Raw genomic sequence first — 13,458 nt, 5'->3', positions numbered from 1 at the left:
ATGGAGTTCCGTGTGGACTTGTATGTGTTTGATTTAACTAGTTTAAAATGTGATTTACATGTATTGAGGGCCGGTAGCACTATAGCGCATGATAGTGATCTCACTGTTTTCTCAAGAGTTCAATGACCTGTGAGTTCAGGACCTTGATATCCTTCGCTCGTCCCCAGCGCCTTGCCTTATATTAACCAAAGGCGTTGGGATGGGCAAATGTATCATGCACGCTCATTGGTCTATCCAGAAAATGCTCAGTCCCATCACGCATCACACTGCACACCTGTAGAAGTAGCACTGCACGCATAACATATTTCCTGAACAAGAATCTATGCAAGCCGATTTCCCGGCGGTCATGGACAGACCCTGGACGACTGGATCATCCAATATATCTTAGGGGGGGCGGGGGGGGGGGGCACAAAGTACAATAATAAACGTGTATTGTCAACGCAAGAGGGCGCTCTCTCTTGCCACAAACCGCAAATATTACAGAGCCCGTCGCGTAATACTTGTTTTCGATGGGGGTGACTTTGGTAAGTAACGCAATCACAAGTCAAGTGCATACAGACTCACGGAATAATGAAACAATGATTGGATTCGAACCTGTGCCATTTTAATAGCCCTATTTCTTATTCAGTTTTCTGTGGACACCAATAAATTTCACATTTGGGAAATAGTATAGCTCCGTTTGTTAACATAATTAAATTGTACGTTTATTTATTCTTTTCACCATTTACAAATTATAGTTAAATATCGTAAGAAATAATTAGTAAGGGTTCTTGTTTTTATGAAAAACATAATATATTATTTCATAGCCAGACAGGTGCTCAAAAAACTGTTAACTTAAATACAAACAAGGATAGTGATTGGTCAACTTAAGCCAGTAAGAGATTACTATTGACTTATCGTAAATACGCGCGCGTCAGGCGTGGCATGAGGTGCATGCTGGTCTAGCTAGCGATCAAGTTTGAACAGTTGACGCTTGCGCAATGGGTTTTTGCGAAAAGGTCTATGCTCTATAACCACAACCTCGTTTTGGTTACATTGATTGTTTGAGAGACAGACAAAAATGGCTGATTGTGTTAGATTGTTTTTTTAAATAAAAATTTTTACGTAGTTCTGGGCATGCAACGTTACCGAGAACAATATATTTACCTGGTAGTCTGCTGCCACCTAGCGTCCCAAATTAAAGCTCATTGCACATTAGTAGTCTGCCATTAATTTCACTTTGGGGCGCCCTCAACGTTTCGTGATGGTGAGGCATCGGCATAAATTTCCTAAACTGATTTCTACTGCCACCTAGCGTCCCAAAAGTCCCCAATTATATAGCCCATTGCACATTATAGTTGGCCATTTTGTTTTATTTTTGAGCGCCCTCAATGTTTCGTGTCGGTGAGGCATCGGCATCGGCATCACTTCCTGAACTGGTTTCCGCAACCCGTGAGTAGCCCGGTGTGACTGCCTCGTTCCCAGGGTAGTCTCCCTCCTGTGCAGCACGCTCACGCCAGTGAGCATATTCGTAATTTCTGGATATGAGGTAAAGATATAACATATCGAAGAGCAGGACACCAGCCAGAATCAAATAGAAATACTCCATGTGTCCGTCGTTTATTTCCGACACATACCACGGGCTTGCTGCGGGCAGAAAAACACAAAAACCAGTTTTTCATTTTTATTTTCAAGTTTTCGAAAGTGATGTTGACCATCATTCATACAAAATGCAATTGGAGTTAAAATTTAACAATGCTGCCAATTCGGATACGGTCTATAATTATTATTATTATTATTATAGATTAGGAGCGACTTTTGGTAGACCTGAATCCGTGTTGGTTTCAGACATGCGAACACTTAATATTTACAATGGCGCGGCTCGGCTCATGACAAGATCGACGTCTTAAACCAAGGCCCTCCTCTAGAGTCATTCCGATTGCAACAGTCGATCTTTTGACTTCTAGCGCGTCCAGTCGCCCCTAACAGTGTCAGATATCAAACTTTTCATGTAGTTTTGGTTCGCACGACTCTAGAGCGAACATGTAGTAATTTGCCATAGACTCGAGCTCTTTTGTTTTGATACACTGCCAAGCAAGTCCTTATTTTAATTCTTATAACAATAATTCAAGTGTATATTTGGTTTGCGGTAACACCATGTGTGTATCTACAGTTCTTCAAGAACAAACTCTACCTGGCAAGAAGATGGTGTTACCGCAAACCATTGATACCTCACCAAGCAATGCCTCAAATTCTTATAGTTCAAGTATTTACCTGTCGATAATGCATTAACAATAAGTACGAGGATCCTCGCCAATATGTAGCTCCCCACCCCCGACATGAGGATGTACAGCCCCGTCGACAGTCCCTTCAGATTCTCTGGTCCCTCCAAATACGCAAACTCCAATCCTAGTGTATAGGAATAATCAAAGAATGGTCATGAAATATATTATGCAATTTCTAAAAACTTTCTCTGAGGAGACCACATTTAACAAAATTGTTATAATTAGAAGTTGAAAGAAGTGCATGTATGTACATCAAAACAGAGGCTTTTTTCCCACGAGAGGGCGCTCTTCATCTAATGTTCCAGTGTCAGTCTTAGCAAATAAATTTGTTAAGCAGTATTTCTAGATTTATTAAATTGGGCTCTATACTGCTAAGGCCATGTACTAAACCAAAGACAAAATGTACCACCCAGTGATCTTAACACCAGCCACTCGAATGAAAGCTATCTCCTAGGACCAATTTAAAGGCAGTGGACACTATTGGTAATAACTCAAAGTATTTATTAGCACAAGACCTTACTTGGTAACAAGTATTAACGGATGGTGAGAGTTTGATGGTATAAAACATCCCTCTGGAGTAACGTAGTTTTTGAGAAATATGTAGTTTTCCACGAATTGAGAGTTTGAGGTCTCGAAATCAAGCATCTGAAAGCACACAACTTCGTGTGACAAGGGTGTTTTTTCTTTCATTAATATCTCGCAACTTCTACGAAGTTAAGTTGGGACTTGTTATTAAAGACACTGGACAGACACTATTGGTAATTGTCAAAGACCAGTCTTTTCACTTGGTGTATCTCAACATATGCATGAAATAACCAACATGTGGAAATTTGAGCTCGATTGGTCGTCGAAGTTGGGAGATAATAATGAAAGAAAATAACACCCTTGTCACACGAAATTGTGTGCGTTTAGATGGATGATTTCGAGACCTCAAATTCTAAATCTGAGGTCTCGAAATCAAATTCGTGGAAAATTACTTCGTTTTCGAAAACGTCATTTCAGAGGGAGCCAATTCTCACACTATTTTATAATGTCAACCTCTCCCCATTACTCGCTACCAAGTAAGGTTTTATGCTTATGATTGTTTTGACTAGTTACCAATAGTGTCCACTGCCTTTAAAGCAATAGTACTTCCTGCTTAAGCAGCCCTATGAAATTGGACCCTGCTCAGGCGAAGGCTAATACAAATTCTAGCACCGCTTAGTGAAACTTACCAGCCACTCGGATGAAAGCTTCGGCGACTCCGCTGAACGTGATCTGTGGGAGTTGCGAGCTGCAGTGTAGGGTCGACGCCCTGTACACGTCACCGGTTACTGTGTCTGTCAAGTTAAAGGTCCCGCCGTCGAGGTTCATTACGTCCTTGCGTCGGAACTCCACTAGGCTCGCTGAGACGACGGAGAGAACAGAGAAGAAAATACCGACCCCTATAGTGATGCGAAGAAGAGAAACTTGTTGTGAACAAAACTATAGTTTAATTATTTTAAAAAGTATTTTTGAATATTTAGTATTTTAGCCTTGGTTGCAGCGCGTGAGTTTTAACTAGCGTGGTGCACCCGTAAAGGTTCACACACGCCCTCTCGCGGTCAGAAGTTTGTTTTATCTAGGCCCTTTTCGAATCCACGACTTCGGCTTTGGATTCAGCTCAGGCTACGTTCTGTCGTCTGAAGCCATGAGCACGTATATACGTAAAGCACGTGCATTGTCAAAATAATCGCGGGGCCAGGCTAGCCTGAGACGAATCTGGAGCTGAAGCCGTGGTTTCGAAAAGGGCCTCTGTAGAACAGATTCACTCGCAGACAACGGACTGATTGCTTCACTTACCAATCCTCCGTAATGGGGTTATTTTGAAGCCTTTTCTCTGCAGCCATGGGTAGGTGTAGCATAAGACCGGTGTGAGAACCAGCACAACCACGGAGCCGTACACCGGGTAAAGCACGTTGGGCACCATGGCCGAATTGCCGATTTCGCCGAAGTATGGATTGAGCCTTTTGTACTGCTCTAAGTATGTTTCTATGATCTGCACATGCGTCGAAAAAGGGGAAAGAAAGGAGGGTTTGCATGTTAAGATACACCAAGTGAAAAGACGGGTCTTTGACAATATTACCAAATATGTCCAGTGTCATTTCAACCAATACTAACAAGGGGTGTTTCGTGTGGCAATATAAAAGTGAATCAAAGACAATTCGTAAAACATTTTCCTTTTTCATAAAGTAAATAAAAGAGGGCACTACTTACAAAAAAATAAACCACGGCGTAGATTGTAACTGTATGAAAAGCAGGTAGTGTCTTCAGCAGATGCTTCACTTCGTCGACTTTAAGGCGGGAAAAACTCCCGCCAAATTCTTGCTTGGAGTGATCGAGCGTGCCGTTAGGTTTCTGTTTGTCGTCCGTGACTTCTTTGCTTGAGAATCGATTCTTGAGACTTTGGAAGATTATCCTGACAACATTTGTGAGGGCATCTCCTAAAGATTGTGAATTCAAGCAAAATTAAGTGTATTAATTGTCATTTTCTATTTGATTACTGAAGGAGGAGATATTTTTTTGTGGGTAATCGCTGAGATGACTGAGTTATGTTTGGGAGTAAAGAAAAACCGACATTAGACAAAAATTGCATTTACGTTTGACAGAATGTATATATCGAATGCATAGATATCGAACCGGGGGCCGCTCTCTAGGGCAGAACTAGTGTGAACGTCTGACGTCACACTTCGAGGAACCTGTACGCCAGAGATCTGCCGTTGAGCCCACGCACATAATCACCTTTGACCTCGCCTCATTTCGAATGGCTTTCATGGTTCTGGAGATTCGCAGTTAATTTTGATGTACATATGTATACAATTCATAGAAAGCCAATACCTGCCAGTATTTTTGCGGAAAAAGACAGGATACCAGACTAAAGACCTGTGTCACTGTCGTGCCATTTTGATTTTACGCCATTCTAATTAATTGTAACCAAACTGAGGTTGGATGAAATAATAGTCTGGTGCCAAGTTTGCACAATGAATGTTAGCATTCATTACCGCTATGGAAACAGGGAACAGGACCAAGATGGTGACAGCGTGATAAGGGTCTATAGGGCATAACTTACTCTGAGGCGGAATCTCGACGTAGTCATGTCTCAGAGACATTAACACGATGATGCCAATGATTAGTAATACGGAAAGGACTCCAAAGCCGACACCGAAGTTGAAGGCCCTCTCCACGTAGTCTGCAATGGGTAGAGATACGGCCAGACCAAACATGGTAGACCAGTAGAACCTACAATTAAAATAATGGTGGTATATTTATTGGTAGAAAAAAAGTAGTTAGTGAGATGTTTTACTCAACTTTTTTTCAACAATGCATTTCAGAATGATGGGCTTTTAAAGGACATTGATTTTTCTTCTAATTCTCTGAACTGCAGCAACCAATACCAACGAGTTTGTAACAACCAAATGATTACTAAGGGCTCAGTTTGAAACAGACAAAGCAACAAAGAAAAAAAAGTTGTAACAAACACACAACAACAACTGCTTGCAACAAACAACAAACAACAATGGCCTTCCATCAACCAACATAGGAGCAACAAACATCAAAGGGCTTGTTAAAAACAACAAACAAAAATAGTTTGAACAACAATACAAATCTTGCAACAGCAAACAAATGGCTTGTAAGAAACAACACATAGCTTGATGTAACAAACAAGTAACGCACTTCAAAATCTTCGCCATCGAGCAAGCAACAACGAAACAATTAAACATAACTGTCACAACATAGCTTGAAATATATATTTGACCTTTGACACGACCCTTGACCTACCAATGAAACAGCGTCCTGACAGCTTTCTCTCCAGCCTGTTCAACTTGACGGGCAGCAAACGGCCCAACGTTCGCTCCGTAGCAGCCATAGCCAAGAAACATCGCCGTAAAACCGATGATAAAGACACCCCTCTTCGCCTGGATGGAGATGGTTCGAGCGTACCAATTCTCGAATGGGACCACAGCTAACGTTAAGAGAAGTACACCTGCCAAACAAAAAAAAATTGTTGGTAGATAGTTCTAGATAGATAGATTTGTCTTCGTTCATTTATAATAAGAAAAAAAAAACCAAAAAAAAAAACAACTGACAGCACAAAGCTGAATCATTTGGCACAACAAGGTACAACAATTGTTAAAAATTCACACCGCAGTACGGAGGTACATGAATATATTTTTTACAAAGATGACAGTAAATAGGAATACAAATTTGACAAAACATTGAAAATATATTACAAAAATGAACAGGGTGTCCTGGGAGCCCTCAAATACATTGAAACCCCATTATGAAATAAATCACCTAGAAACAAGGATCACTTGAACATACAACTGAGCCCTCCTACTTGACAAGATTGCAATAAATAGCAATTTATTTGACAAACATTGAAAAGACATAACACAAATGCACAGGACATCGTTGAAATCCTCTAATAAATTGAAATAAATTGATATATATATATATATATATATATATATATAATGAATAGGGTAGATGGCCTTAGCTTTCGATCCAATCCGGACCTTCTTCAGAGGCATAAAACAAGTACAAACAAATACATATCCATTTATAGAAAGAGAGAGGGGGAAAGGGATTAAGGGAAGGATCCAGAAAGAAGCGGGAAAATATATATATATATAATTTTTTTTTTTTTTGGGGGGGACGTTGTGTCACCTTTAAGAACAACAATAAAGTCCTGTGGATATAGTTTCGTAAGCTAGTGATTCGTAAAGACAGGAACAGAAAACAAACCTGCTAAAGTAGTGAAGGCTCCAATCTTGATCATCCGGAATCTCCCAGCGAGAACATCGGCCAGTATACCCCCGAAGACTGGCAGGCACGGCACAACGGCTGCATACACGTCTATCATCTTCGGGGCGCCCCCATCGACATAAAACAGCACATTGATACAGTACAGAACAATGGCCTCCCGAACGCCCAGAAAAGCGATTGATATGAACGTCTCGAAGACTAGGATGTGCGTGAACGCTCGCCTGTGGAGCGGATGGTCCGGTTCGTGAGCACGGTCGTCGTAGTCTCCTTTCCTGCCGTTTTCCGGAGATGACCCCGTACCGCCATGATCCGCAGTTAGGAATTGACTACCAACCAACGGGATGTTCTCCAACGCCTTAAGTTCTTGTGGCTTGACACTCATTTTATCACCACAAATATTTCATCCGGAAGAACACAATAAACTCTCACCTTACCTGACTGGTTAATAAACCAGTCTCAGACTTGAGTTCAAGTCTACACACGACCGTACGTTAATTTTGCAGGCTAGCGATTGCAGAGCCACACGCATCAAATGTGGATGGATGAGGAACCTCCATGCATCAACCATAGTCCAAAATATTAAAATGTCAGTGTAAATCCACGCTGTACTTCATACACGTTGTTTTGAATGGCAACAAAATGGCAGTACGCGGAATCGTTTACAATGAAGCTGGTATTCCGAAGACGAGTTGTCCTCTCAATGTACGATGTACAGTACAATACCCGGCGTTGCTATGCGTCTGTGAACAGTAGAATAAACCCGATGATGATAATTTTGACCTTTACTGTTTGAGCATGGAAAGAACGTGAATAGTCAGTTTACACTTACTAGTAGCTTTGTCAACAAGTCGGACACCATACATGTAGTTCAGGTTTCAGATTTCAAGCTCGTGTTTTTATATGAAGGCTTGATACTAGATAATGTGCTGGTAGGATAAGCTTAAAGGCAGATCTACTTTGGTAATAATTATTGTAAAAGACCAGTGTGCTTACTCGGTGTACATATCCACCATATACACACAAATAAAAACAGCAAATGGCGGGAAAAAAACCCCACAAAAAACCCACAAAACCAACCAACCAAATTGGCTGTATCACTGTCACGGTAACTGTGCAAATATTAATGATGTTGTTTATAACTTGGCCGCTCAACCCTATCACAAACCTATTTTACAGTGTTTTCCATTTGTAAATTTAAAAATAACTGGTAATATTATCTGTATTTGCTACAAATTTAATGCACGTCTGAACGTTTTTTTTTATATTAAACTTGGGCACAATAAACGAATAAAATGATAACGCCGACAATGAATACGTTCAAAACCAGATAGCATTCATCTTGGAAAGGTAACGAAAAAGACAGTGGGGGGGGGGGGGGGTAAACCGAAACCAATCTCAGGTGATGTACCTACGTCATGAACTGATTCTGTTTATCGATCCGTTTTTGAGTAACTCTCCTTTTCTTGAGCTTTTCTTTGACTGTATAAACCTTACTACTCTGTTCGCTATTACATTGTATACGCATTCTGTAATGCTGTGTTTTTGACAGTACGGAAACAGACCTGTGAATTGAATTGATTAATGCACTATACAAGGGGAAAGCTTGCTCGTCGTCATCGCCATGGCATGTTACAGCGTCCACGCAAATGATATTTTGTTTTTATTACAGCAGCAACAACGAAACCGCAAAATACATTCTCCGTTTATATGATGAACGACAGAGGGCGCTGTGATACAAAACGCTCTCTTTAAGAGAAATGCAAATGTTTAAATTGATAGCCAGTAGTTGCCACTATAAAAACAAAATGGCGTACCCTTCCCTCAAATTTTACCATATTATTCGCCGCTGGTTGGGGGTTGAAACCTTTTTATGATAAGAAGGCATCATAAAAATATGGAGTTTACGTACCATGCCTACTGTTAAAAAATAATCATGACACGTTTGTCACCATGTATATTAGTCTAGACTGTTTTTCACCATCCAACTACCAGCATAACATGTATCTTTTTTTTATGCCCCGCCGGCGAAGCCAGCCGAAGCGGCATGTAGTGTTTGCCTAGTCTTTCCGTGTGTGCCCGAGCAATATCTCAAGAAGGACTTGGCGAATCAACTCCAAGCTTGGTTTGGGGATTGGTCATGGGATCCCCCAGAAGCCTATTGTTTTTTGGACCCCTCAGTAAAATATTAAGCTCATTATGGCTAAAACAATAACTCGAAAAGGACTTGGTGTAGCCATTCCAAACTCAGCGGGGCATTTGTATTGTTAACAGACCATTCTTGTTTTTATATATAAATAACTCGAGCAATGACGACTTAGTTTAGCAACAATTTATCATGCACCTGTATTAATTAACCCACATAGTCTGAAATCAATAAACCAGGATCGAATGTTCTGATTCTCAGGGACTTGCTCAGATTCCATCTGAGTGAGCAATAATCTAACCTCATCTAAATCCATCTTCAGAAACTTTATCATCTGCTACCTCTTGAGGTTCACCAAACTTGGGGCTAAGCAAAGCCTAAACTGAACTTCACTGTAAAACTGGACTGTAGAGAAATGGTCCAACTCCTTATCTAAAGCGTCTTCTTAATTCTACATAATTTTATTATTTTGGCTGTCCATAGACGGGCCACCCGTCTACGATTTTACTTTTATATTGCAAACTAACACGGTCGGTATCAGGTGCAATTGTGTCCGCCATGCAATAGTGTCCGCTCCGGACACTATTGCATGTGCATGTGCATGACTGTACATGTATGTGCGCGCATAGGCGAGCGTGCATGCACTGAACCTAAGTATATGCAGCATTATTCACGTATTTTATGGTTGCCCAACATACCAAACGGTCGCTTATTAAACATTTTCCATCTTGTAAAACAATGGCGAACGTGTTATGTTGACAAAGGGCGTTTAATTTACTGCAAGGACGGTTTTGCACAAGGACGGTTTTGCACAAGGACGGTTTTGCACGGGGCGGACACAACTGCATATGCAAATGTGTCCGGGCGGACACAACTGCATTATGCAGTGGCGTCCGGGCAGACACGATTGCATATGCAAAACCGTCCGGCGGACATTATTGAATATGCAACAATGTCTTCCAGATAGTATTGCATAGAGGACATAATTGCATGTGACATCGGCAATTTTGTGGAGACCACAAAACGGCGTGCCGTGTAATTCGAGGCATCATTTGTGTGGATCATTATGTTGTGCTTTTAAAACATCTTTCCAACCATTATTTTTGTTTTATGCATTTTTATTACAAACGGTTTCAAATGCTTTTCATAGACCAACTCACTGAACCAAGCAAGGCAACGTGTCCCTTTAACTACATGTTTGCAAAAGCCATATCATTGTTCCGACCCCCACATGTCCCGAAAGGTAAAACCCCATGTGTTTTGTTCACTATGGTTAGGGCATGCCATAGGGTTAGAGTCAGGGTTAAGGTTTAAGGCTAGGAAAACACAATAAGGTCATGAGTTGGAACATAAAGGGGACCCGGAACACAGGGTGTAGCAATCGTGTTGACCCACTTTCTACATAGACCATAGACCAGCTATAGTTTTAGGCAAACAGACGTCAAATGACCGCCACTTCATGATAACGGGAGAAAGAAAATTCGTTCTATCTCCATGGTCATGACTCCATGGTCGAATTAGCCATATCATATTGCCATGAAAACATTTTCAAAGTTGTCGATTTAAGCCGTGTACAATAGAACAGTGCAAACAGAAACCACAGTACATAATGACGAGAGAAAATGTTACGGTGTGATAAATATCGAACAAAATTGAGCAAATATAAACAAGTCAACTCACGCAACTTCAAAAGATATTGCCTCCACAACTATAGCGAATACGGTTCTTGACTGAAAGCCTCGATTGCTGCAAAATACCCCAGAACTGTGGTAGACGTCTACATGGTGAATACTGCAGTCAGAATGGTACGCGTGAAAACACACCATCCATGGTCGCTCAGATTGATTGTGTATAGAATCGACAACTAACTGTCATTTTGTGATAATGGATTCACCGAACCATTTTCAATCGGCCTTTTTTATATACTGGTGGATACGTGTATAAATTTCCACGTCAACCAGGTGCACAATGGAGCTACATGCTATAGAACTATTACTCTTTGCTGTACTATGCCGCCGACTAATTATTGCCAAGTGAATATTATGATTATTTTGGCCAAAAGTATTTAAAAGTCTTGTTGTATTTGGTGCTTGATATGGGGGCGTGTTGTCCCCCTACTGTGTCTCCATTGGGTGCGTTTAGCTTCCCTGGGTCAACCCCGATGTGTGGCGGTTGTTTTTTCTAGGACGAACGTGGGTAATTATCTGCACACGTTCGTCCTGTAAAAAAAAAAAGTCACACCTCGAGGTCGACCCAAGGAAGCTAAACGAACGCACCCATTGTGTGTTTGGAGCCCATGAATTCATGAAAGGATTTTAAGAGGCGGGGTACTTAAGAGGCGGGGTACAAGAGGAAAATTGTACACGTTCATCAGCCCTAATATCAATAACAATAACAACATCAGCCCTAACAATATCAATGGAGGGCGCCCTTTAACCAAAGAGCTGCTGATACTACTACAACACAACTCCCTTTGAAGTAATGTAGTTTTAGAAATTGTCGCCCAATAATTTGAATCTTAGATTCAGGAAACCTTTCTCAAGCATCTGAATGCACAGACGATGCAACGGAGTGTTTTCTTTCATTTTAGATTTTAGTCCAGCTTCCAACTTCATAAAGAACATTAATCGAGCCCAAATCTTCACAGGTTTTATGAACATTGGATACACTAAGTGAAAATAATGTTCTTCGACAAGACAACCCCAAAGATAACCTGCCTGTAAAGTTGTTTGATAGCTATTACGTTTCCTTAAGTTATAATGCAGCATACTAAAAATGGCACAGTGTTTATGCACCTCAAATGTTTACTTTATCGTCAAAACAAATAGGAACAGCTGTAGAAAGTTAGGAAACAGATAAACAGTTCAGTTATTTATTACATTAAATATTTATATTTTGAAGTATGCGAAGTATTTTTTTGGTTGTTTGATTCTTTTTTTGGGGGTGGGGGTGGTTCTGGTTTAAAAGAACAACGACAACCACAAGCAGAATATTAAATCCTAATAGCGACTAGTTTACACGCTACACAAGTTTCCATGTGCTCCCCCCAATTATTGTACAGTGTTCGGTTAATTTCTAAATACGAACAAAAAATTACTTTTCCCTTTAAATCTCGGTTTGGCTTGGCATTATTTCATCAGGAAAAAGACAATACGGCTGAGAATATAAAGGTTTTATTTTATCCATGAACTAGATTGCACTTAAACAATCTGAGAAAAGAAAATGCGCTGATACTTCCTTGTTGGGCCGGGGCCAATTTCAAATACAGCTGCATGTATATAAGCCCCAGAAATAGCTGAACACAAGAAACATGTGCTGGCATTTATTAGAGAAACCAGCCAAAAAGACCATTCCACGTACCATCAGTGACTGGTGACCCTGCTCATTTCTGCTTAGCATTTCTGCTTAAGCAATTTGCTGTGTTCAGCAACTCTATATGAAATATGGTTCAGTGCCCTGATGTCATTCATTTGCTTCTAGCGACAAAACACGGCTGGTGAGCAGAACAAAAATAATGTATACAAGAATAAGGTCACCAGCCAAAATAATATACAATTTTACCCGTGTGACTGGTATCTTGCTAATTTTTTTCCTAGCAGAAAACTGTTACGCAAAATAATATTTAGTGAAATTTAGCCTGTACAAGCAACAACAAAATGTTAAACTCAATAATCAATAAAAATGAACAGACAACAATGGCTGGAATGGTATTGTTTCGTGCTGAGTTGCCCGCCATGTTATTTGTCACGCTTCAAAATACACTGCATGCATTGCTCGTTAATCTAAATTATAAAGTTCGTACACTATAAAAACAACAAATTAATTCCTACCTTTTTAACAAACGGAATCTTTGTCATCAAGACAGTTTCAATACAACATTGTTGCCACCAGACAGGAACATTAATTAAGTAGTTTTCGTACGGAAATTGTCATGCAGCACTATTGTTTGCTCTAACTGATATTATGATTATTACCATAATGAAGAGAAACATTTGTGAAATATGATATTAGTTTAGCTCAGATCATGCATGCATGGCATGACCTTTGTGTAGTGCGAACAACATATGGTGTTTTTCCAATATGTTTTTTTTTTCTTTCTAGTCGTACATCGTTCGAGTTTGTATCGTATAGTACATGTCAAACAATAACTCTGTTGCTATATTTTAAATAGAGCTGCCGAAGCAGAAAATAATGATTAACAATTTTTCTGATGAGCAAATAAGCGGGATAACTAAGGTCTCGAAGTCAAGCACTGAAAGCACACAA

The 13,458-nt window shown here is 40.3% G+C and overlaps 1 protein-coding gene across 3 annotated transcripts; it reads right to left on the bottom strand.

The window, feature by feature from the left end:
- Positions 1 to 546: 546 nt before the first annotated feature.
- Positions 547 to 13,159, bottom strand: LOC139953004 (solute carrier family 15 member 4-like). 3 transcript variants are annotated; one of them, XM_071952387.1, is made up of 9 exons: positions 13,023 to 13,159; positions 7,029 to 7,789; positions 6,063 to 6,267; positions 5,353 to 5,522; positions 4,500 to 4,726; positions 4,086 to 4,281; positions 3,479 to 3,688; positions 2,254 to 2,388; positions 547 to 1,626 (listed from the first exon to the last, which is right to left on the bottom strand). In XM_071952387.1, the coding sequence occupies exons 2-9, from the start codon at positions 7,429 to 7,431 to the stop codon at positions 1,352 to 1,354; spliced, it is 1,821 nt and encodes a 606-aa protein (XP_071808488.1). In that variant the 5' UTR covers positions 7,432 to 7,789; positions 13,023 to 13,159; the 3' UTR covers positions 547 to 1,351. The 3 variants fall into 3 exon arrangements, with proteins under 3 accessions (XP_071808488.1, XP_071808487.1, XP_071808489.1); XM_071952386.1 differs by lacking the exon at positions 13,023 to 13,159 and adding an exon at positions 10,873 to 11,092; XM_071952388.1 differs by lacking the exon at positions 13,023 to 13,159 and adding an exon at positions 10,878 to 11,092.
- Positions 13,160 to 13,458: the final 299 nt, after the last annotated feature.

The sequence above is a fragment of the Asterias amurensis genome, chromosome 21 (genome assembly GCF_032118995.1).
Source record: "Asterias amurensis chromosome 21, ASM3211899v1".
Lineage (NCBI taxonomy): Eukaryota > Metazoa > Echinodermata > Asteroidea > Forcipulatida > Asteriidae > Asterias > Asterias amurensis.
This window is presented reverse-complemented; position numbering and strand designations above follow the sequence as displayed.

What these genes read in the sequence shown, in the direction of transcription:
- LOC139953004 (XM_071952387.1), bottom strand. Translation starts at nt 7,431, where the DNA reads ATGAGTGTCAAGCCACAAGAACTTAAGGCGTTGGAGAACATCCCGTTG. An exon ending in AGCCTTCACTACTTTAGCAG is followed by an intron (nt 6,268 to 7,028) that starts GTTTGTTTTCTG and finishes TTTGTTTGGCAG; the next exon opens with GTGTACTTCTCTTAACGTTA. An exon ending in AGCTTTCATCCGAGTGGCTG is followed by an intron (nt 2,389 to 3,478) that starts GTAAGTTTCACT and finishes CCTATACACTAG; the next exon opens with GATTGGAGTTTGCGTATTTG.